General features: G+C 41.5%; 3 protein-coding genes across 4 annotated transcripts; 1 reads left to right on the top strand and 2 right to left on the bottom strand.

The window, feature by feature from the left end:
* The first annotated feature begins 68 nt into the window (after positions 1-68).
* Positions 69-11,294, top strand: LOC103995243 (golgin candidate 2). Of its 2 annotated transcripts, none has more exons than XM_009415789.3 (10): positions 69-241; positions 317-1,240; positions 1,985-2,095; positions 2,232-2,291; positions 2,665-2,722; positions 6,396-6,448; positions 6,609-6,701; positions 8,096-8,221; positions 10,627-10,674; positions 10,771-11,294. In XM_009415789.3, exons 1-10 carry the CDS (start codon positions 188-190, stop codon positions 11,161-11,163), a joined length of 1,920 nt encoding a protein of 639 aa, XP_009414064.2. In that variant the 5' UTR covers positions 69-187; the 3' UTR covers positions 11,164-11,294. The 2 variants fall into 2 exon arrangements, with proteins under 2 accessions (XP_009414064.2, XP_018686470.2); XM_018830925.2 differs by having other exon boundaries at positions 98-241; positions 10,810-11,294.
* An 866-nt stretch (positions 11,295-12,160) lies between these two features.
* LOC103995244 (thaumatin-like protein) lies at positions 12,161-13,327 on the bottom strand. Its single transcript, XM_009415791.3, has one exon. The coding sequence runs from the start codon at positions 13,170-13,172 to the stop codon at positions 12,420-12,422; it is 753 nt and encodes a 250-aa protein (XP_009414066.1). The 5' UTR covers positions 13,173-13,327; the 3' UTR covers positions 12,161-12,419.
* Positions 13,328-18,131: 4,804 nt separating this feature from the next.
* Positions 18,132-21,368, bottom strand: LOC103995245 (probable auxin efflux carrier component 1c). The gene is made up of 6 exons (XM_009415792.3): positions 19,614-21,368; positions 19,271-19,532; positions 19,074-19,159; positions 18,755-18,912; positions 18,560-18,636; positions 18,132-18,470 (listed from the first exon to the last, which is right to left on the bottom strand). The coding sequence occupies exons 1-6, from the start codon at positions 20,875-20,877 to the stop codon at positions 18,404-18,406; spliced, it is 1,914 nt and encodes a 637-aa protein (XP_009414067.2). The 5' UTR covers positions 20,878-21,368; the 3' UTR covers positions 18,132-18,403.
* Positions 21,369-23,224: the final 1,856 nt, after the last annotated feature.

Raw genomic sequence — 23,224 nt, 5'->3', positions numbered from 1 at the left:
CTCCGCTCACGTGCGCTGAACGTGACCTTCGGTTGGTAGCAATGAGAAAGGTATATATCGGATACCGTTTTATTCTCCGTTCTGCTGTTCTCTCTTCCAACGCCCCCGTTCGAACCCCTTCAGCGTTACAGCACAAGTCCGTCGCCAACAGAGAAGGGAAGGGAGGAACACGTCTTGTCCACCGGCCATGGCGGGTTGGATCTCCTCCAAGCTGAAGGTCGCTGAGTCCCTTCTCCAGCAGGCAAGAACGCCTTCTCGGTGTATCCCCCTTCTTCCAGTTCCCTTGCACTAATCTCTTGCTCCTTGTCGTCCTCAGATCGATCAACAGGCGGCTGAGTCATTGGGCAAGAGCGAAAGCTCCCGATCCCCTTACGATGGCCTCCCCCAAGAGATCCCTAAGAAGGCTGATCCGTCTCGCCCCCTCAAGTACCAATTGCCCACGAAATCATCGCCGTCTCCCCCGCCGCCGCCCGATATCGGCAGGCCGGTCTCTGTCCCGCCGTCTCCGGCCAATTCGGAGCCATCCGTTGCTGAAGGGGATTGGACCGAGCTCCTCAGCTCCGCCGACCCGGCCAGCTCCCTTCCCCGTCCCAACGGCGGTGCCAAGAAGCCCGCCGCCTTGCTCTCGCCCGTCGGCAAGGGCGTCCGCGCGGGATTTGGCGGCTTAGTTAAGCCCGCGAGGAGATCTGATGTCGCTGCTTCCGAAGGTGAAACCGTTAAGAACGTTTCCGTAGACAGGGAGGAACCTTCCGCGTCCGCCGGCCTTCGGCCCTCACGCGGATCTTCCAGTTTTTTAGATTTGACGAAGGAATTATTTAAACAAGAATTTCAAGGAGGTGGTGGTGATCGTTCTCGGGCTCTTGGATCGGATATTGATTCGAAGAAGCTAGATGTGAAGGAGGGGGTTGAAGGTGGTGATGACAGTAAAAGTAGGAGCAATGAGAAAAGCAAGCATGCAGGCATTGCCTTAAGAATATCCGGTTCTCGTGATGAAACGAGAAGTTCTTTGGAGAGTGATGAGGAATCCAGTGATTCCAATTCTGCATCTGATTCAGATGAGGAAGAAAGGCAGAAGAGGGAAGAAAGGAGGAGAAGGAAAGAGCAGATCATTGCAGAGAGGATAGCGGCAGTTGCTGCTGAGGCCATCAAAGAACGTGAAGATATTGTTGCCAGATTAGAGGGAGAGAAGCAGAGTTTGGAGAAAATACTTGAGGAGCGCGAGAAGAAGCAAGCGGAAGAGGTCTTGTTCTCGTTATGTTGTTTATTTTTCCAACTTTTCATGGGTTTGGTACTCGAGTAGTATACTATTTGGGTACTTACTGCTACTCTTCATCTTCTCATTTGAGAAAATATTCAGACATATCTTGCTAAGTAAAGCATATTCAAATAATAGCATGATATCATGTAAATACAAATATCATATTCTTGTGTCATGCAATAAGGACTTTCTAGAAAGAGCAACACTAAATATGAGCATCCCAACCAACGTTAAGGTAGCCATGTATGCTTTTTGATGAACCATGTAAGAATTTATTGATTCAAGTGATTCTTAATTCTTTCTTGTGATGATAAAGATGCAGACAAAAGATGCCAGAAGTGTCTTTTCTATAGGTTTCAATTTCTTTGTAGAATTATGTAACCAGTGCCTCAAAGATAATCTTTTACATGTCATTGTTGTCATTGTCTATACACCTTTTGTTAGAGATGATCCATCAATAAAAAGGTTTTTGGTGGTTAGGAAGATGTACCTTATTGAGTGCGGTAAGTCATGTGCAATCATGGGGCAATCCTCTAATTACTTTGACTTGAAAGAGTCTGGACACTGGGGGAATGTTTTTGGTGGTTTTTGTTATTATTAATCATTGATCAGGCACTATCTTGTTGTCTTGCATCCCTAAATTCAAAGTAGTTGGAACGTGCCCATCTTCGGAATCTTTTGTAATCATTATGTGCTAGATTTATTTATTCTCCTTTTTGTGAGCAGGCCTCAGAATTGCAGATGAGCATGATTGAAGCTATGGAGGCTGTTGAGAGAGAAAAGCAGAAGCATAACAGTACAATGATGGAAGCACTTGCCCGGTTAGCTGAGCCTGAGGTGCTGTGATTTTCACTATAATTGCATGTATTAGTCTATTATGCCTGAAATTATTAGACCCTCATTCCATCTACAGATCTTGTTCTATGATCATACTTTTGAATAGTCCTTGCTAAGGGCAAAAAGGTTATTGCAGACAACGAATGCAGAGCTTGCAAAATCACTGGCAACAGTTCAAATGCATCTGGAAAGTGCGGTGTGTTTCCTTTTCTACTTGGACACCTTGACAATTCCTGTTGTTTATATTATTCTTGGCTATTCCTGGAGCATGTGAGAGTTCTATCAATTTTTCATTTTACTAGCATACCTAATAATTAGAAAATAAGTTTACATAGGAAGATTTATTTGCTGATTGTTCTAGGAAAAAAGTGCTATATAAATCTTACCTTTTTTTTACTATAATTCATGACACAATGGTCATTTTGGCATGGCGAATGTTAAAATTTCCTGCAGTTTTTTTGCTTCAGCTGAAATAGAAAACCATGCTATTTACATTTCAGTACTTTTATTGATTTTTTACTTCCGTAAACATAATTTAATTTGTCACTTATTCCTATTCTTGATGAAAGGTAACTCGGGTGGGAGAACTTCATCAACAAGTTGAATTAAAAGAACTGGCTCTAAAAGGTAGGCCTTCATCCAGAATATGAATTCATTACCTTTTGCTTTTACTCATTTTTGTGTAGATTTATGTAATGATCATGCTCATAATATTTTGTAATTCTATACTGTCATTAAGATATTGCGTATGCTTCTATTAGAATAACTTGTGAGAGCTAGCTGATCTAGTCCATTAGGGAATATCACATTATTCTTGATAAGTTGTCAAGGTATAAAGCTTTAATTAACTTTTGCCAAACCAATACCATGATGCGTGGCATAGCAGTTTGTGGTTTTAATATGTGCTTTGGTATGCAGACAAATCCTTGTGCATACTGTGAGGATCCTGTGCCAGACCATGCTGTCAAGACATTACATGCATGGGGTGTTCTGAAGAAAAGAAAATCCTTGGTAACTGTCAAGAGAGAGTAACTATTTGGAATTGACTATAGTCAGCAATGATGTTAAGAGGTTAAGTGACGGTTGTTGCAGATAATATGATGTGGTATATGTGATATACGACCAAGAGTCAAGAAGATTAGACATATTTAACTAGAAACCCGTTGTATATGTTATGTAGAAGACCAAAGGGTTCAACAAGATAAGCCATATATTTTTTGAGACCAACTTTTTAAAAATTCTTTAGAAAAAGAAGTAGATATATAGCAAACAATACATTTATTTTTTTCCAAATTTATTTTAATTTAACTCATAATCCTTCATCAATATCTTCACTAGATGCTGCCACTTCTTTTTTTGTTTCACATTTATTTTTTATCTTTTAATTGTTTTAGGATTCAATTTATATTTCCTGGAGAATTTTTAAGGTTATCTCGTACTTAATGCTCTGAAAATGCTTTGTAGGACTCAATAAACTTGTTTTTCACACTTCTGGCTTGGATAGCTACCATTCTCTATCTGCTTGTTGGTAAACCAATATGTTTGGTAACTGTGGCTTGTCGTTTTTCCTCAATTGTTATGTCCATTTGGATTTATACACACCTGTTCATACTTCATAATGCTGCAGATGTCCATGGCTAACATAACTTCTATTGGAACACATTACCGTCTTCTACATTCTTAGAATTCTTAACTTCCGAAAGCGAATATTCTCTTAAGATTTTAATCTGGCTACATTCATTTACAAATCAATTTGGCCAGATAGAAACAAGTGTCTGCTATGTGCTTCGTGATACTATGTAAAATACAACTACGAACAATTTTCTTAACCATTTTCATGTCACTTGTTCATAATGAGTTTTGGAAGGACTCTTCAAGAATGTATCAAAAAAGTAGTGGATGTATAAATAGAGATTTGAATGCTCTTGCGTTAACTTAAGGACATTGCCTTGTACAAATCTCAATGCTGGAGAACAAATCCATATAGCTGGCCACAAATAGTTGGCACATCACGACTTGTTGACGTCATATTCAAAACACCCTCACAACTTGTTGAGGGTGTTTGCTATGATGTCAAATGTTATGCTGCCTTCACTTTTGTTGTGGGCTAGAATGTAATGAAACAGTTGAAACACAAATCAACCTGTAGGGGCTCATGTTGGTCGGCCAAAACCTGTCTGATTGAGTTTTCTTTTCTTTTTGTTATTTTTGGATGTATTATCTACATCTGTAGTTACTGTTTTAGATCAATATTATGTCACATCTTGAGTTGCATTATCATTTTTGTGTCCTATTTTGATTCTAGTCAAAGTAAATAAGAGTCTTAAGCCCTTGGGAGTCACATATAGAAAGTTCTAGAATACTTTATATATGATCTTTTAGGATTTTGAGATTAAAGATACTCTTGTTTCTTAATAATCTTATTTTACTGTTATGTGTATATGACATATTGGAAACCCTAAAGGTTATATCCCAGTATTTATTTCATTACTGCAATGGAATTATCATAATTTAATGGTAAACTCTTTCTTCTCTCTCTCTCTCTCTCTCTCTCTCTCTCTCATTCATGGGAGGCCACTTTGTCTCAAGTTGGAGAATTGTCTAGGAGGAGAATCAATTTTCATCAATTGGTGTCAGAGTGAGACAATCTTCCATGAAAATATTAGAGCTGTATTACATCGACAGTGCCTATTGCAATCTACATAATGATCCCAATCATTATATAGTCATTGACCACTTGCAAACTTCTTGTTCTCATATTACAGATCTTCCTATAATCCATACAGGAGTACAGGTTTTCCTCAGGAAGGTGGTAAGTTTGTTAAATTTTTTGCCACTCTCTTGCAGTGACAGGCCTCTTGGCATATTTTTTTATGCTCCTATCTGATGACAGAATAATTTATAACTAATACTCTGGCAGTTTTTCATGGAATCTCACCATGGTAACACCACCACCAAATAATTTTTTTAAGCATCACTATCCTGTGATGGTGCCTCCAGTTGCATGGTATGTTGGTACCTCACCTTTGCGTAATCAAGGATGACAATCTAACACTAGCAACCATCATGTCAGATTGGTCCTCCAATGATGTAAAGTTCATAGGAAAAGAAAAGTTTCTACACCTGTTCGCTACCGAGTGCTTACAGAAATATTAAGTCAATTCCAGAAAACTCAATTCCAATTTTTAATAATTCACCATTAATGATCAAAAGCTCAGGATCAAATGATGTCATCTAGCCATGTTGCTGTATTGCCACAGTCCATCAGTTCCTTTTGAGGGAGAGCAATTGGACTCCAAACTACCTCCCATGAGGGTCTGCCCATTGGTCAGTCCTAGGGAAGTGCATTTTTATTGATTTTTATATTTTATATTAAATTGGATATATTTTTTGTTCATAGTTTTAGTTGTAATTTTAGGTTGAACTTATAGTCATATGTTAGATTATATTCTATGTTTAGAGTTTTATTTTGGTTTTAGAGAGGAGTGAGAGATTCCCTAAGGCATTGGAAATCTTGTTTAGAGAGTTCTAGATGTGTTTAAAAATATAATTTTTAAATTTCGAAACTCTTCTCTCACATTTTTTGCAAACTCTTCTCTCAAAAATTGTCATAGTTTATGATATGACCTAAAGGCTATAACCTGGTAGTAGGTTTTCGTTTAGTGTAACTTATTTGTCATAGTTTAGTTGTAATTTGTCTTCTCCCTCATCCTCGAGAGGTCAGAGAATACTTGATGAGAGGGTCATATACTGTTGATGTCATCCTCAGGTGTTACTAGGTCAGACGAATGGCCCCAGTAACATGCAGTTTCCTTTATTTCTCTTTTTATGAGACTTGCATTGTCCAGTACAGGATATATTCTTGCCAAGATGATGAAGTAAATTTCGAAGTTGGTATTGTTGCATGGTTTACATCAGATGTAGATTGCTAAAATAATATGTATGTGTATTTAGCTAGAACTACAGTGTTGAAACTGATAAAACAGTGGGTTGTGAAATTTATGGAACTTGGCCTTCATAATGGGTTTTCAGACTTAGCTAGTCACTGGTGTCCAATGCCTGGTGGCAATGGACTTAATGTAGCTGTAACAGTTTACATGTTTTGTGCAGCTTTTGACATATCTGTTGATTGTAAAAAGCACGATGTTTACCTATTTTTCTTTGATTCCCTGAATGATACTTGTCCATCATTGCGTATCAAAATGTGAATCAATCTTGTTAGCCATTAGTGTGAATTTGCTTAGTTTTATTAGTCTTGTTTTTACTCTAGTGTAACCATCTATCTCTTTAATTTTTGCAGAAGATAGAAGGAATCTCTTTAAGATTCACCAGCGAGGCCCTTCTGTAGAAGAAGTAAGCTGTCTGCAACTTAAATAGTAGTCTATGCGTCACATCAGGAATGTTGCTTTACATGCTATAACTTAAGAAATGTATTTGGCTTTATGTTATTTCATTCAGCATATAAAGTACAGCAGAAATCTATATCTAATATCTTTTTTTTAATTTTGTCTAGGTAGAATCATTAAGAAGGTCTCAATTCAAACAAGAAATTCTTGATGCTGAGTACTCTTTTACATGTGATAAATTGTCGAAGTTAAAGGACAAGGTACTTCATTTTCTATTACCTGCACGCCCTCTTAACTATTGTAGCAGTCTAGCACATGCTTAAATCTCTCAAGTATGTTACATAATTTCTAGCTTTTTGTCTAGCATATCAGTTGGTTGATATTTTGCTCTCGAGTCTTTGTGGGGGTTTCATTCCTGAGACTTGTATAACTCATCTCTATTATATTAGCTATGTTGCTTTCTTATCTGCATTTGAGATAATTATTTATTTAGTTGATTTTAAGTATGTTGTTGTATGTACTTGAGGTAGGCCAAAAATTTAATAGGCCATATAAAGTTCAAGAATATGCATTATTGATTATGAAGCATGGATATGGAAGCATCAATACACCAAGCTAAAAAAAAGATAATAGACAATATGGTAAAAATGTTGAAGTACATGATATCATATATGGCAAAAGTATTACCCATCTTCCTTGGAATCGAAGTGTATATATTTAACAAAAGCAAATTTCTTCAAGGAGTGTCAATGAATATTCCTAATATATATGATGTTTTTAGTAATAATTCAAAAAATCGAGTAACTTAAGGAAGTATTTGACACATTTTGAATTTTACTGCAAGAAATTATTTGGCATGTAATTGATGTGGATACGAACAGTTAAAAAATATCATTATGCATAGATTATTAAGCATGATTATCTTTCATCTCAAAGTTACTCCTATATTCTTAGTTGGTCTAACCCTAAGATCCTGGACCAACTGTCTTTACTCACATTGATCAAATAATAATACAAGGCTTGTATGTTTTGCACCATATCTAGCCACCGACATAGTTGGTTAGTTTGGGCTCTCCTAACCTACACTTTACACATTGGTCACCCAGGTACTAAAGATGTCTCGGATCACTTTCTAGTGAAATCTAGTCCTGCATGAAATTAGTTGAAATTTGTGATCATGAGATGTGACTAAAATTAATGATGTCTATTAGCGACTTCATACAACCTTCCTTATTGGGGTTTTACATGAACAGTAAATAATACAAGTTCTCTTCCAAATTATTGATTCTAATTGTTCAAAAGCAAATTTATATATGTAAATTATATATTATAATTATTAACTGGGAAGGGATTTAATTTGGTTATAAGTTCTATAAAATTTATACTTTATTTTGATTAATTTAATTCCCACAAGTTGATTTGTGCATTTTGCAGGCCCAGAATAATATGGACCAAACTTTGTTGGGTTGAGCACTCTTATATCACAAGTTAAATGAGATTCTTGCATTATTTTTTTTGTTGTAGCTGTTTCCATTTTGGAACAGGATTTCATTATCTTACACCTTTGCTACTTGATCGAAATTTGTTGGACATAAGTATCTTTGATCTAATGTGCTTCGGTTTATTTATTTACATTCTACTTTGAACTGTGAAGGCAAAGAATTTAGAAGAGAATATTGAAATGATGCGAAGGGATATTGTGCATCCAACTGAAGTTGAGGTTGAACTTAAAAAAAGGCTTGACCAACTAACTGATCGCTTAATACAGAAGCAGATGCAGGTTTTCTCACCACCCATGTTTCTACTCTTTTGGAATGGTTATATTTATTGCATAATTGTCATCTTCGTTCACCTACAAGTTTCTAACATATTTCATCATTCTTGAATATCACTCTGAGAAAGCTAGTTTTGATACTAACTTAAATATATGAAATGACACAAAATTTTCTTCTATCCATGAATTCCTGTTATGGACTTGTAGTTGCCCCAATAACAGCAAAAATTGGTCATTGTTTCTTTTATTAGAAGTTCTCCCAGATCCATGGTGATATTAGACCATAAGTTTTGGGGGAAATGTGACAAAGACTTCATTTTGTTCTAGACTTCTGGGACTCCCTACAAATGATGTATGCAAATTTTTTTCTTTACTGTCTTTTCTGAAAGTAAGTGATGAAACTCAATATGTCATTGTTTCTGTTAAATAAAGAATCAATTGCTAGTAATGAGTATGACAATAAGGCAGTCATTTTCCAGATTTGGACACAAAGTGCATACTCAGGAAGATTAGAAGAATAACACTGGTGTACGGCAAGTGGCGGTGGAGGAGGATGAGAAGAGGAGTACTTCTGGCATACAATGAGCGGCACACAGTGCAAATCATGGGAGGGCGCTGTGGGAGTGGGGGTGGGGTTGGGGGTTTTATGGTTACAAAAAAAAAGAGGAGAGAACTAACTTACTCCTGTCCATGCCTAAATCACAAAAGCCAACTGCCTGAAGAGGCCTCAGTATAACTTAAGAAGTTTCCAAATACATTTGTGAAAAATTCTTCTTCAAATGCTAAAGGACCATGAAATACTCAACCTCATCTGAAGTATCACATGACTAAGACCATAAACCAACAGCCGTGTGTCAGTTTGGATCCTCAAAATTCACAGAATCACCAGTAATGAATTATTGACCATCTTGGATTTGCAATCTAATGATAGATTTAGATTCCTGTGGCATGAATAGTTGGTTGAATAATTTATTTTGCTAATGCACCATGATTGAATGTCCATTGATGATTACTTCTACTACTGCACCCATTCCTTTTGGATTGACTGTTATAGAAAATATGTACATACACATTGGTCAAATTCTGATTCATGCAAATGAAAAAACTGAAAGATTGGTACACTAGAGTGATGGTGGAATAGTTGTAGCTTAGAGCTTCTTATTTCAGGGGAAACTCTTTGAGGACCAAAGGTGTCATCTTTGATGCAGCACCGAAGTTCCTGATAGAAAAGCCATAAAAAATTTATGTGGATTCAAAACATTATCTCAACATGAGGAAGTCAGCATCTAAATGTTGTAAAAGAGAAATCTGTCTGTGATAAATATGATGACTATTCATATTTTTGAGGCTATGTATTGTTTAAAAGCATCTATAAAGCTGTTTGAATCCCCTTGAATCTCATATTTCCCAAGTTTCTTCCCCAATGGTGCAGACTTGCAACAAATTCTGCCTTCCACTGAACACTGTAAGAAGTAAGCTGAGATTTTCACTTTGTAGCTATGATGTCATAAGATCCATATAGCAGTGTCTGGAATTTCGAATGGTATCGCCCGGTACGGGTGGTTTGTTCCGGTCCGATGGCGCATCGGTACATGGACCGCCCGCTATCGGACAGACCATGCTACAGTGCTATATTGTTGCAGCACTATAGCTGTGCTACAGTACTGATGTACCATTTGGCATGCCTTGGTGTACCGCTCGGTACACCGGTATCGTACCGTACCAAGCCAACCTCGAAACATCGGTACGATACGGTATTGCATACCTTGTCGTATAGTATGATGATGAAGCATTGAAGTCTTATTGTTGGTCTTTCACATGTTGACATGCTAAAATGCTGCTTACCTTAAAACTTTTAACTACTATTAGCTAATCTTACTATTTAATGCCAACACAATGTAGTGCCTTGAAATATGTTTAGTTGATATATGAAATTAATGATCTTGGCTGGAAGAAGATCTAGGATCTAAGATCTAGGATATATGAAATACAGTTAGCATGTTTGGCTCATATTGGTGTAGAACACATTATTGTGCTAACACAATTAGTATGTATCAGTACATCCATCCCAAATAGTTTGTGGGAAGACAATATGACCAACCACAATTACTAAATTAGTTTGCATCATACTAGTGTACTATGTTATGAAAATGTATATCGTGAACTGTGAAATTCTTATGATCAAATTGTTTACATCTGATCAGGTGCTCATAATTTGTACCCAAAATTTGAAAATCAGATCTAATTTTTGTTTGTTTTATAAATTTTTACGGTCATCTAGAGTGCAGAATTCTTAGGTTCAAGTGAGACTTCCACCTAGTATATATTTATGTTGAACTTATTACATATCATGCTTCTATGTTGACCAATTTGCATTAAACATGTGAACTAAAATTTATTTTACACGTTAGGTTGAGGCTCTTTCCTCCGAGAAGGCAACTTTGGTGCTTAGGATTGAGGTATGTCTGATAAACTGCATACATATTTTTACATGTATCAAAAAATATAAGATGCTGCCAAAAATATAAGATGCTGATGCCAATCATCTCCTCCAGACTGTTTCCAAATTACTTGATGAAAGTGGGTTTTCGCAGCAAGCAACTGGTTTTGCAGACAATCATGAACTTGCTAGTTCATTAGAAGCGATTGATATTGAAGCTGGGACACAGCAACCATCTGTTTCGGCGCTTAGACCAGCAATCCGCGACAAAATAAGAACAGGACAGAAGCAATTAGGATCAGCTATTCAACAGTTGGATTTTGTTTTTTCCATTGGTGTCATTTATCTGAGGAGGAACAAGAAGGCCCAGGTTTGCTCATTGCTTTATCTCTTGTGCCTCCATTTGTGGGTAATTTACATACTTAATTCCAATTCCCATGTCTCAGACAGCGCTAAATCTGGTGCTGCCTACTCTTTAGAATCCATCAACATGACTTCTAATTCGTGACATCCTGCATTTTGTTTTCCTGTTCGTGGGTCATGATATATAGCAGTTACATTCAGAATATTGCTTAAAGACCTGTTTGTTCATTCTTACACTTCTGGAGAATGAGAACTGTCAACAATTCCATTGGACTACAGGCTTTGATTTAATCTTCTCGAGTCAAAATTGTTACAAAGTTACTATTGGCATTAAAATTTGTACTGGCGGCCTATAGAAGAAGCCCTTCTAGTTTATATTCTTTTTTGGGTGGGGAAAGAATGCCTTCACTAATCGCTGAGCTCTCAAAATTTTTAATGTATTCATCACAAATATTCGTATTTTTCGCTAGTTTTCCTTTTAAAATTTATTTCCTTAAAGGGAATATGATATCATCCTGATGTCACGGTTCAGGGTGGGCTACTGGATCGGTTCCCCGTCCGGTCCGATTTTAGAAAACATTGGTGCCGACCTCAGCTTCATATAGAGGCTGATGCCTATGGAATTCGCTGATGATGCCACTTTCAAGGAAATTATCTATCTATGCCTAATTAAATTTCATGTCGATTGAAGTCATTTCATTAATTTGATTGATCTGCGTTTTAAAGGGTCCCAATGTAATATTAAATTTTAACCAAGTATAAACTTTTTATTGTTAATGAGCATAATACAACAGCATATGTAAATTTTTTTTAGGTTTTAGAGGATATATATAGAGCTTTGTCATAATTATATATTTCTCGTGCAATCGACATGATGTTGGAGATGACATGACATCAGATAATAGCACGTGTAGCAGTGCTTATGAGTTGGTTAGTTTCACGTCTGTGATCAGGAGCTATTCTTTAGCAATGCCCGATATCGGTTGGGATGTCGATGGATCGCCCGATACATTCATTATATCAATAGATAACGGTTCTATGGTCATCCGTTATACCGTAGAAAATATAACGGAGAAGATGTCAGTGACACGAATTAGACTTACTGACGGGACATTGTGATGTTACGTGTCAGACCATATAAATTGGTATCAAATTGCGATCTTAGATATATTAGCAAGAACTCAGTAGCAAGCAATGGAGTAATTCCAAGCGACAAGACACCACAAGATCCGTGACCTCAAGCCCTCACAAAAACAAGAACCTTCATAGCAGTGGAGTAGAAAGACGTGCAAACCAAACAAGCAATGCCTACCAGCGGTATATGTTGTAGCAGGGTGCAGTACCTGTATTCTACTGGTGGAATGATCCAAACGACCTTTTCTAGGAAGAAGACAGGAAGGTTTAGTGTTGAGGGCAGAAGGTGATAAGGTAGCTGGCGCCGGTGCAGGTGAAAATGCTGGTGGGATCGTCGTAGGCGTAGGAGTAGGCCCGCGGGCACGCCGTCTTGAACAGCCTCGAGTATGCCGTCGGCTTGCATTGCTGCGGGTTCCCGAAGCTGCCGGTGCAGCAGTACCGGGGGGAGCCGAAGGCGGAGCAGGCGCTCTTGCACGCGACCACTCGGTTGCTGTGGCCGGCGCGCACGGCCAGTCCCGCCGGGCACACCTCGTTGAGGTCTCTGACGCAGCCGGCGCGCCCGCACCTGCCGCTCCCCCGGAACGGCGTCATCGACATGCCCAGGTTGTAGCCGTCCACCAGGCTCACATCGTAGAAGTCCTGCTTCCGGCCCTGCCCGAGGGTGATCTCCGCCAAGGTGGCCGGCGGAGCGCCCCCGACGCCTTTGCAGTAGAGCGCACCGTCGCAGTCGCCGGTCTCGCATCGGCCGCGGCCGGTGGCCGGGTCGAAGGCGCAGCCCTGGCGGCCCCAGACGCGGCCGGACCACCCCACGGGCAGGCGGAGGGAGTAGGCCTGGTTAGGAAGGAGCCGGAAGCCCCCACGGGCCAGCACGGCCTTACCGGCGCTGGGCTGGACACCTGGCCACACCGTCTCCCTGCACTTGTTGTAGAAAGCCATCGTGGTGGCCGAGGACGGACCGGCATTGACGAGAGCCAACGAGAGGAGCACTAGGAAAGAGAGGCTTGGGAGCCTGGAATCCATGGCTACTGCGGCTGGTGGCGTTCAAGCAGCTCCTACTCTTCTTACTACAGTGTGTGAGGCGTGAGAGCAGAGCAGGAGACAGGGCATACCATACGACGAAGTGGCAGCTGCCGAGGACGAGTGCTGTCAGAGAGATCAGTGAGAGCAGCAGAAAGAGAGGGAAGTAATGATGGTGGGGTAACAGGTATCCTGTGTAACACCGTAAACAACAGAGTGATGAGAAGCTGTACAAAGCGGAGGAAAGAAGAGAGGTCATCTGCTGGTAACAGTGGAAAGAGAAGGTCTTGTGAGCCGTACAGATTACTGCTGGCTTTTGCACAGATTCTCTCGGCATGGGTGTCGCCTTGTCTGCCAAGATTTTGTGCTGTTCCGTGCATGTGACCCAGGAAAAGCTCTTTCTGCAACAATGTCACTACATTAGAATCCATCCTTAACACCATAAAATCTAAGCAAAACTATGAATGAATATTAGTGGAGGAGGATGTAGATCTAAATGTTATGTTGATTGTCATAAACTTTGCAAGATTGACATCCGAGAAGGGCCCTGAAATCTGAGTCTTCATCACCTGGTATGTATGCTTTGTGACAGCAGAGCAGGTTATGGAGACCATCATTTTGACCTTGAAAGACACGCAACTTGAAGCTACTTTTCACCCCAAAGAAGAGGCTTCATGCTGACAAACAGGACAGAAATGCTCCCAGTACATGTTGCTTTTCCTATACAACCAAATGTTATCCTTTTTGGATGTATTATATATATACACATATATAATGCATGATGGGTTGGATCAACTTTTGGCTTTTTGATATGTTGGGTCCTCAGACATTGTAATTTCCATGAACAAGAGAACACCACTAGAGTGAACAATACAGTAATTTCCTCTAAGCAAAAACAAAAAATAAATGAAAAATAGAATTTATTTTGCTTGTAGTACCTGAAGTTACTAAGCTATTAAATATTCTTTTAGTTACCATTCTAATATGATGAAAATAAATAAAAATTCATTTAAATTCAGATGATATTGCAGGAAAACTGATTCAATCCCAACATACACTAACAAAGAATCACAAACAACAAAGATAAATTCTTTATTGTTGCGTTTCAATCAGGTGATTTGATACTCTTATTTATTCTAGGAAAAAAAAATTATAATTGAGAAAGGCCCAACCAAGTCTCATAAGCCCAATTCTCAGCCCAAGCCCGGCCCATAAGCAATCAGTCTTCTATTTATACCCACCATATATATATATATATATATATATATATATATATATATATATATAACTTAGAACACCCAAATTGCATATGTATTAAAGAACCCAAAAGATAATGTCATTTACTTGTGCTGCTTTCTCCCTTCGTGCCTGAGACGTAGGAGCGAAGGAATGCCTCAAAGTGCCAATTGGTAGCATCCCGTTTGAGAGGAGGAAGTGACTGTTCATTGATGACCCTTTAATGCTGCGCTACATTGCGTGCCTGAATTGGTCGACAGGAGGAACCCATCCATCAACATCCCCCACCACCCTTCACAGAAACCTCACCAGCTTCAGTAGCTTTATCCCCCCCCCCCCCCCAACTCCGCTGGTACTACCGCCCATCGAGCCTCTCTCGTGGCCATGCCGGACCAAATCCCCTACCCGGTCCCATTACACAGCGTCATTACGTCGAACAGAAGAAGCATCGATGAATCCCATCAGCCAAAGCTAGGCTGTGGCCATGTCAAGCCCTGAAAGTACTGCCACCAACCACAAGACACATGGATCCAGCTACCGTTCCAAGAGCTTCCATGGCGTCGTCGATGGGTCACGAGGTGCATAAATGCATGCATGCACGCAGTGGGCCGCCCCCGCCCACGTGGGCGCCGAGCCGGCGGCCATCGCCTCGCCCCGCCATGGGAGACGGAGCTATGATAATGCCATAAAGAAGAGAGGCAACAGCACGTTGGTCGACATCGGAGACGTTGCACAGAAGTTTGCGGGAAAGAAATGGAAGGGGAGAGAGGGAGAGAGAGAGAGAGAGGTGGTCCATGGCGATGGCGTCGTGGTTTGGTGAAGGTTATTGTGGCGGTGGGACACCGGTGGTGGTGGGAGTCGTACCAGTAGTTATAATTGCGTGGAGACGCCGACGAGGAGTCGCTGTTTTAGGTGCGGGCGATGTCCGCCACTTGCCGGTGTCTGGTCGGCCGTGGGAGGGGCAGCGGTACCCCACCGCACTCTCTCCTCTTCCTTTTGTGCTGTTGCTGTTGTCCCTTATCCTGTTCTCCTATCTTTGAACTCTCTTTTGCCTGTTCTTCATCCAAAGTTGGATTAATTGTGCTCCACAAGCAAGAATATTGAGAGATAATTACTCCTCTGATTAGATAAATAAAAGTCAAACTTCGTATAAGATTGAGTTATAAAATATTATATTTTTTGTTATTTCCATAGTGATGTACTAAACCCATTTACCAACTTATAAAATTTCTTTTGGTTATTTCATTTTAATTTTATGTTATTTGTAGCTGAGTTTTCTTTGTTTTTTTCCTTTTATCATTGGATTCAAATTCACAACATTTTTTATATCCACTATTATGTGGATGCTATATAATTGAATTGTCACATATCTTTCATTTGTCAAAATTAACATAATTAAAAAAATATTATAATGATATCTATTCAGATATACGAATTGATTAGTGCATTGTTACATAGTATGTTTATATGATGCGATGAAAAATATTTTTTAGAGGTAATAATAATATATTGCTCAATTCTTAATTTTTTTAGAAAGCCAAGAAAAAGATGGCATTTGGTATGGATGTGCAAATAAAAGATTTCTCAATTGGTATACATTGTATAATCTTAATCTTATTAATATCCACATCAGCCAAATGAAAAGAGACATGGACATGGCCCTATCAATATCTGAAATCACCTTCAGCACCCATCCTAAGAACACTAACAGCAATTTGATTTAGGGAGACCACCATTTCCAACATGATTGAAGATAGAGGAGGTTGGAAGTGAAGCTCTTGCAACAACACATGCTCTACTCAATGGTTGTCTCAATGATTGGCTTTTGTGGTTGTGTGGTGCCAAGTAGCTTCTCCACAGTGTAAGCAAAGATTGGGGTGAAGTTGGACAACATTTCTAATGATGAGATGATGAGGTAGAGAGGCAGAGATCAACAAAATTCCTAAGGGATTGACCCACATAGAATCCAATTGATTGAAGAGTCTTCATAGATAGATAGATAGATAGATACACAATCCCTTATTTATTTACTTCAAGCATTTGAATGGAATGATAATGATCAATAATTTAATATGTATTATTATATATTAAAAAACCATGTTCATATAACCCAAGTTTATTCCAAAATTGTATATGAAACTTTCAATTGTATTATTTTGAATGAAAATTAGAACTTTGTCTCAGCAAGTCCCAAAGGATTTGAGCCACAAAGCACACCCTATTTGTGATGAGTTGGACATTGCTTTTAATGTGGAATTCCAGCTTATGTGGACACTGCATCCAAGCAACATAGTCTTTTCTCAAGAGCAATTATGAGGTAGATATCATTTAATGAGGTGTCACTTCATTTCCTCAACTTATATTTGAACCACAAATTGGCACCAAATATATTAGTTTATAGTACAGTTGACAGATAAAATGAGAATAGATTTTACTTGTTTTATATTATCATGCAAAGCTTTACTTTCTCCATAATTAATTATTACTTTAAATATTTACTTAGAGAAAGGAAATTGGTTATCCACTGTATTGTGAGTTTTGAATATATATATATATATATATATATATATATATATATATATATATATATATATATATATATCGCTTTAAAAACAAGAAAATTGATAATTAATGTTACATAGTATTAGTTTAAATGAAAATGTTCTATTTCAAGTTTTTTCCAACTCTATTCATTTAAAAAAAATAAAAATAATAAAACTCTTAAGTCTCCACTTTTCTTATTCTTGTTGCATTTATGAGAGAATCTATTTCTTTCTGTTTAACTTTTTATGTTCAGACTAATTATAAATTATTTTTATAATTAATTATCTTTAACATTTCGATCCTTATATTTATAAAAATAAATATATTGAGATCTTTAAACATGATTAAAGAAATAATTTTATAGGGTTAAAAATTAAAAGTTTTGTTGGAGCAATAGATGTTTCAGTTTAGTGTATATAGAAATCTCAATATAACTTTTAAAAATATAAGGATCGGAATATTAAAGATAGATAAATACAATGGATAATATAATTAGCCCTTTATATTTATTTCACTAAATATCCTATTTATTCAACAGTATTTGTTAAAAATCTAGAAAAATATGTTCATGTATTCCTCTATTTCAGCGAGGATTGGATCGAGTGCATGTGTTCGACGAAATGCCCGTAGAGAACACTTCTCTTTTGCCAGAGGAGAGCACGGCAAATCACGGATAACTCGCGACGAGAGGAAACGCAATCTGTCGTTCAGGTGCTACGAAGGATTCATCGGTGCAAAAGTGCGAGTTTAATGGTGAAGCAATCCTTCATCCACCGGAAAGGCCCACCACCTCCGGTTGCCGTCCACGCCTTTCCATGGCCCTTGATTTCCGTAGGAGAACACTACTGATCTTACCCGAAGGTGGAAAGCTTAGCTACCTGAAAAGAAGGGCAGCGAGAAGCAGCAGTCCTTTTCCCATGGATCGATTGCGACCCAAAGATGAAGGCTGTCGCAGAATAAGTGGAAGGAGTCGCCGTCAAATCCATCACTCAGGCGTACAAGACCTTCTCCTCCACTCTTTTTAGCTCCACATCACCTTTTGTTCTGAACCACCATTGTCCCAGCAGAGACCTCATCCTCTCTCCTCTCCTTCCGTAGCTTATCATGGGAGGTTTGACTTGGCTACGTTCATTCGAAGGAACACCTAAAACTCTATTCAGGACACACACTGATACGTACGTGGAAGGAAATGGTGCACTGAGTGTCTCTTTCTTTTAACCCTTACTCTGTAATTGACAGGTATTCGGAACGAAAACTAAGGCGAGTACAGAACAAGAGAACAGAAAGAGCAGCTCAGATTGAAATAGCACATCATTTTGTGACATCATCATATCTCCAAAGAAAGAAGAATCGCATCTGGTCCGATTCGGAGTTGGATTTTGGGTTGCTTCGTTAATCTTCTCTTGCCTTTTGCTGCCAATTCCTGTAGTAAGAAAGATTACCCACTCTGCAGATCAGAGCCCCAGTAAGATGTAGTACACCAGCGTGATTGGCAGCGCAATCAGCATCCCAAATATCACCCTGTGGCAAGTTGAACACCGATCAAGCACGCGGTAGAGTGTATGTATGGCAGAGAGCAGGAGAGAATGTTTGCAGAGCTCTGTACTCACGCTGTGCTGAGGATATCGGGATGCAAATTGTACTCCTTCGCAAACACGAAAGGGACGATGCCTTGCGGGAGTGACGCCTGCCGGGAGTCCAGGCCATCGCCACCGTAAAGAAAGAAAAAGAAGAGTGAGTGAGGCCACCGTGGTGTCGGAGGGCAAAGACCGGTGAAGATGGAACGGGAGAGGGGAGGATGATACCTGCACGATGGCGATGCGGAGGAGGACGCCGCGGAGACCCACGGCAATGGAGGCGGCGGCCATGACAGCTGGGCCTGTTAGGAATCTCACGGCCATGGCAAAAGCTGCCACCGAATTCCCACATGCTATGATCCTCGGCTGCAGCGCCATGAACAGCCCTGACCAAAAGAAAGCCCATCAGGAGACAGTTCTCGGTAGCAAAGTAGCGCAAAAAGATAACGTCGAACGGCTCGCGAGCATGCGAGGGGAAGAACAATTCGAGCTAACGTGTCTTTTCTGCCACATGAAGGGAATGGGAAAGGTCGCAGTTGTTACTGACCCAGGCTGAACATGGCCATTCCGAGGCCTGCGTCCGACAAGATGGAGATGGAGCCCGATACAATGTCGGGCATGTTAACTTGCCATCTACAGGACCAAACAAATAGGGTTAAGAAAAGGAAGGAAGCGAGCAGGACTGCTGCTTGCTACTGTAGATACGTCAACTCTGTAGTATGGGCGTGTGATATGGGATTTTACTTGAAGGAGATGAGAGACCAGACGACGCCGATGAGGCTGGAGTAGGTGTTGGGGTTGCGGATCAGCTTCCTCCACACCATGATCAGGATGAGCCTCGTCATGACGCTCGTCGGTGGCATCGTCGTCACCCGCGTGAGCCCGGCCTTGGCTGGTCCCTGGACCTTGTCGTCGACGGCGTCGTGCCCGCAGGCGTTTCCTTTGTTTCCGAAGCTGAAGTCGTCCCTCTCCAAGCAGTCCGCCGGGTTCTCCTTCCGCCCCTCCACTGATGCCGTCAAACCAAATTCACAGCTCAGTAATGGCTATAATCTGAAGAAGTTAATCAGAACTTGGGTTGATGGAATACTTCTGCCAGGCGAAACGGCCACCCGGACTTCTTTAAGAGCCGAAGGAACGGCGGACGGAAAGCCGTACTCGTGGTGGTGGTTGTTACTGCCGACGAACACGTCGGAGACCGGTGAAGCGCTTGAGCTCCACACGAACATGTGAAGATCCTTAGTCCCACCATCCTCCGCCTTGAACACGGGTGCTTGCCCGTTGGCCTTTTTGGACCCCGTCGCCACCTCCGCCGCCGTCCCCTTGGGAGCGGTAGGCGCCGCCGGGGTGAACACTGAGGGATTCGGAGCTGGGTAGTGCGGCGTACCTGCCGTCGCCGGCAATTGGTAACTGATCTTGGACTTGGCAACCGCATTGCCGGCAGTGGCCGTTGCGGTGGCATTGGCCACTCCATGCTCCTCCTCGTAGTTGGAGGGCCGCGGCGTGGTGGCGCCTTTCGTCCCATAGACGTCGGCGGCGCCGAAGTTGGAGCTCCGCCCGACCATAGAGTAGAAGTCGGTGTGGTTGAAGCTGGAACCCCGGGGCGTGGGGTTCCTCGACGACTGCAGCGAGTAGATCTCGGCGTTGGTGAGGTTGGAGGGACGGGGGGTGGTGGCGGAGAACCCCATGGACCGCCGCGAGTACAAGTCCGACCGCGACGCGTTGGACCGCCGCACCGTGACGTGGAGCTTGCCGTCCTCCTTGACTTCGGCCTCCGTCTCCAGCATGTCGCCGTGCCCATCGAGCGACGTGACGTCGGAATCCACGGTGATGGACGCGATGGCGCCGGCAGTGTCCGGGAACTGCTCCGTGATCAGGATCCGAGCGGCGCGGTACTCGAACAGGAACAGCATGAGCGTGTACCAGATGATGCACTGCAGCACCACGATCTGGACCATAAGGCTGCCGGAGTAGCTGCCGTACATGCCCTTAAGCAGCGGGATGCCCATGACGAGGGTGTTGGGCAACGTGGACAGGGAGAAGATGGTGATGGTCCACTCGAGGGAGCCACGGCGGCTGAGCCTGTTCCAAGCGGCGAGCATGGCGAGCACCATCAGCTTCTGCAGCGTGTCCGCGGCGATGAACCGCATGTTCATCTCGTATGGGTTGTTAGTGGAGATGAAGTGGAAGGAGAGGAGCGGCACCGCGAAGAGCGCCACGAAGCGGTTGATCCCGGAGCACTGGTCCGGCGTGAAGATCTTCCACCACTTCACCGACCCATACGCCAGTATCATCGCCACGTACAGCGGCACCACCGCCGTCATCACATGGTAGAAGTCTGCACCCGTAATCATCTCGTCCTCCTTTCTTCTTCTCCTCCTCTTCTTCTTCTTCTATCTGCTTGCTTGGGGTGCCAAGAATACAAGAGGAGGATTACGAGGAGAGGAAGGAAACAAGGAGATAAGGTGGCGTCCTAAGAGTTCATGGCATCAAGAAGCATGTGTTTTTGCTTTGATTTGTGGAGCCGAGGATTAGCAACAGGAGCAACAGCAGAGATCAAGAGAGAGAGAGAGAGAGAGAGCGCTTCTCGAGAGTAGCGCGCTTGGGAGGGAGAGAGCAGCCTCTTCCTCTTCCTTTCTCTCTCTCTCTCTCACTGCCCGGTCTCCGAGCATGGACTGCCTCTTTCTTTATTGACCCTTTCTCCCAAACTGGCTACTTTTTGCTTTGGACTTTCTCTCGTTCCTTTCCACCTCGCACTTGCTGTTCCCAGTTGCCTCCCTCTTTGAGGATCTGAGGAGCTCGTGGGGGGAGGCGATGGGTGGCGTTGGGAGTCCTCAGGCTTTTGCTCTTTACTGCCTTATAATACTCTCTAAATCTAACACTCGTTCTTATTCAATTATATGATTTCTGGCTAATGTTCCGATTTTTCGTAGCCACTAAAACTCAAAAGAAGGAAGACGACATGGGAGGAGGCGCTGATTGAAGCCAGCCGAGGAGGTGGTGGGTGAGGGTGTTCGCGTGGGCCGCTGCTGACGCCTCAGTCCTAACAAGATTTGCTTTTATCTACCTATTCATACATACATATATATTATATTATACTGTCAGATGAATATTCTTATTTTTTTTTCTTTTAGATTTTCCAGCTTTATTGAGCTTAAAATTCCTAACTGATGATAAAATTACAGAGATCAAAAAGATTAAATCTAACTGGTAAAATCTTAAATGACTTCCTGAATTCGAATCTTATCCTAAGAAACTCATAAAAAAAATATTATCATCAGCACTGTTACAGGGCCTCCTGAGGCATCTTTTCATCACCCTCTGTTACATGGGAATTTTTCTGCTGCACCAGCTTTAGGGGACATGGAAATATGGAAAGGAGAGGGAGAAAAGCAAAATGCCCATAAGGAGGCAGTGTTTCAGATGCCTTTTGCATAAATACCTATTTGATTCTCAGATTTCCTCAATTGACTTGATAAACACAGTGATAACTTTTTCCATCCTGTGAAATATTTAATCGATTTGCATCCATGAAATGAGGGATTCCAAGAACAGAGAATCCTCCAGAATAGACTCCATTGCCATCTATCTGACCTCCTTGACTGGATAGAGTACTTGTGAGAGTGGCACCTGATGGATACCTTGTAGGGCTAGTGATTGAACCTATACATACCCATAGCAAAGTGATTCTTAATGGGTTTACTTGCTGCAATTTGAAGATCATCAATCTATTCAGCTTCCAGTGATGTAGAATTTGTAGATGAACATGAGCTCTGAGTCTTTGCTGAGTTCATGAACCTGCCTCTTCCTGTACAGCATATGCCAAGGCATTTAGCCAGCAACCTGTTGTTGATGGAAATGCTCGAATCTTTACCCAAAGCATCCCTTGAGAATTTGCTGCAAGACCCAACCCGAGCACGGAGAACTACTCAGCAGGCAAAAAGAGAGATGATGAACAGTAACCGGGGAACTTTTTCTTGTACAAAACATGCAGCTACTGTTGCTGGGAATAGATGCAGTCATCCATTTGTCATCATGGAAAGCAAGAGAAACATGTCCTCACAGAATAAAGGAAGAACGATGGATAAAATGGAAGGATTGTGTTTGTTTGTCCCTGAAATCAATGCTACAATGACCGTCAATAGACATCCTTGAATGGGAGAGCGAGAACAGCCATCCAATGGTACGTGTGTCGTGGCACACATCACGACCAATGGAGGAATTGCGTCGAACATGTTGGATACGTTTCCTTCGCAGAGACGTCGGTTGCTTGGTTCTCCAGAATTGGGCCTTGGCTACAAGATTTGATGAGTTCTGACGAATCAAGCCCAGGGAAGTGGAACATGGAGGTTCTCCTTCCATTGACGAAGCGATTCGAGCTTCGGTGTCGGTGGCTGCTCTCTACCACCCATATGTTCCTGCCACTGAGTTGCTTCCATGAATGAACAAACTCTCCTCGATCATGGACTCAAGCTCCTTCCGCGCGTCCTTGTACGGCCAGAACTAGTAGGGGCTCACGGGGGTGAAAGCGAGAAGCCTCCGCTTCTCTGGCGGCCTTACCACCACCCCCAACTTCGACCACCCAGCATCCAGAACCGAATCCCATCACAGAAAAACATTGACTTTGTGAAGGAGAGCCAGAAAGAGAGGATTTTGGTGACATAAATCTCTTGCGATGGGACTTAGAGTTGACTTTTGATC

The sequence above is a fragment of the Musa acuminata genome, chromosome BXJ1-8 (genome assembly GCF_036884655.1).
Source record: "Musa acuminata AAA Group cultivar baxijiao chromosome BXJ1-8, Cavendish_Baxijiao_AAA, whole genome shotgun sequence".
Lineage (NCBI taxonomy): Eukaryota > Viridiplantae > Streptophyta > Magnoliopsida > Zingiberales > Musaceae > Musa > Musa acuminata.
The sequence above is the reverse complement of the archived record's forward strand: the minus strand, read 5'-3'. Positions and strand labels throughout refer to the sequence as shown.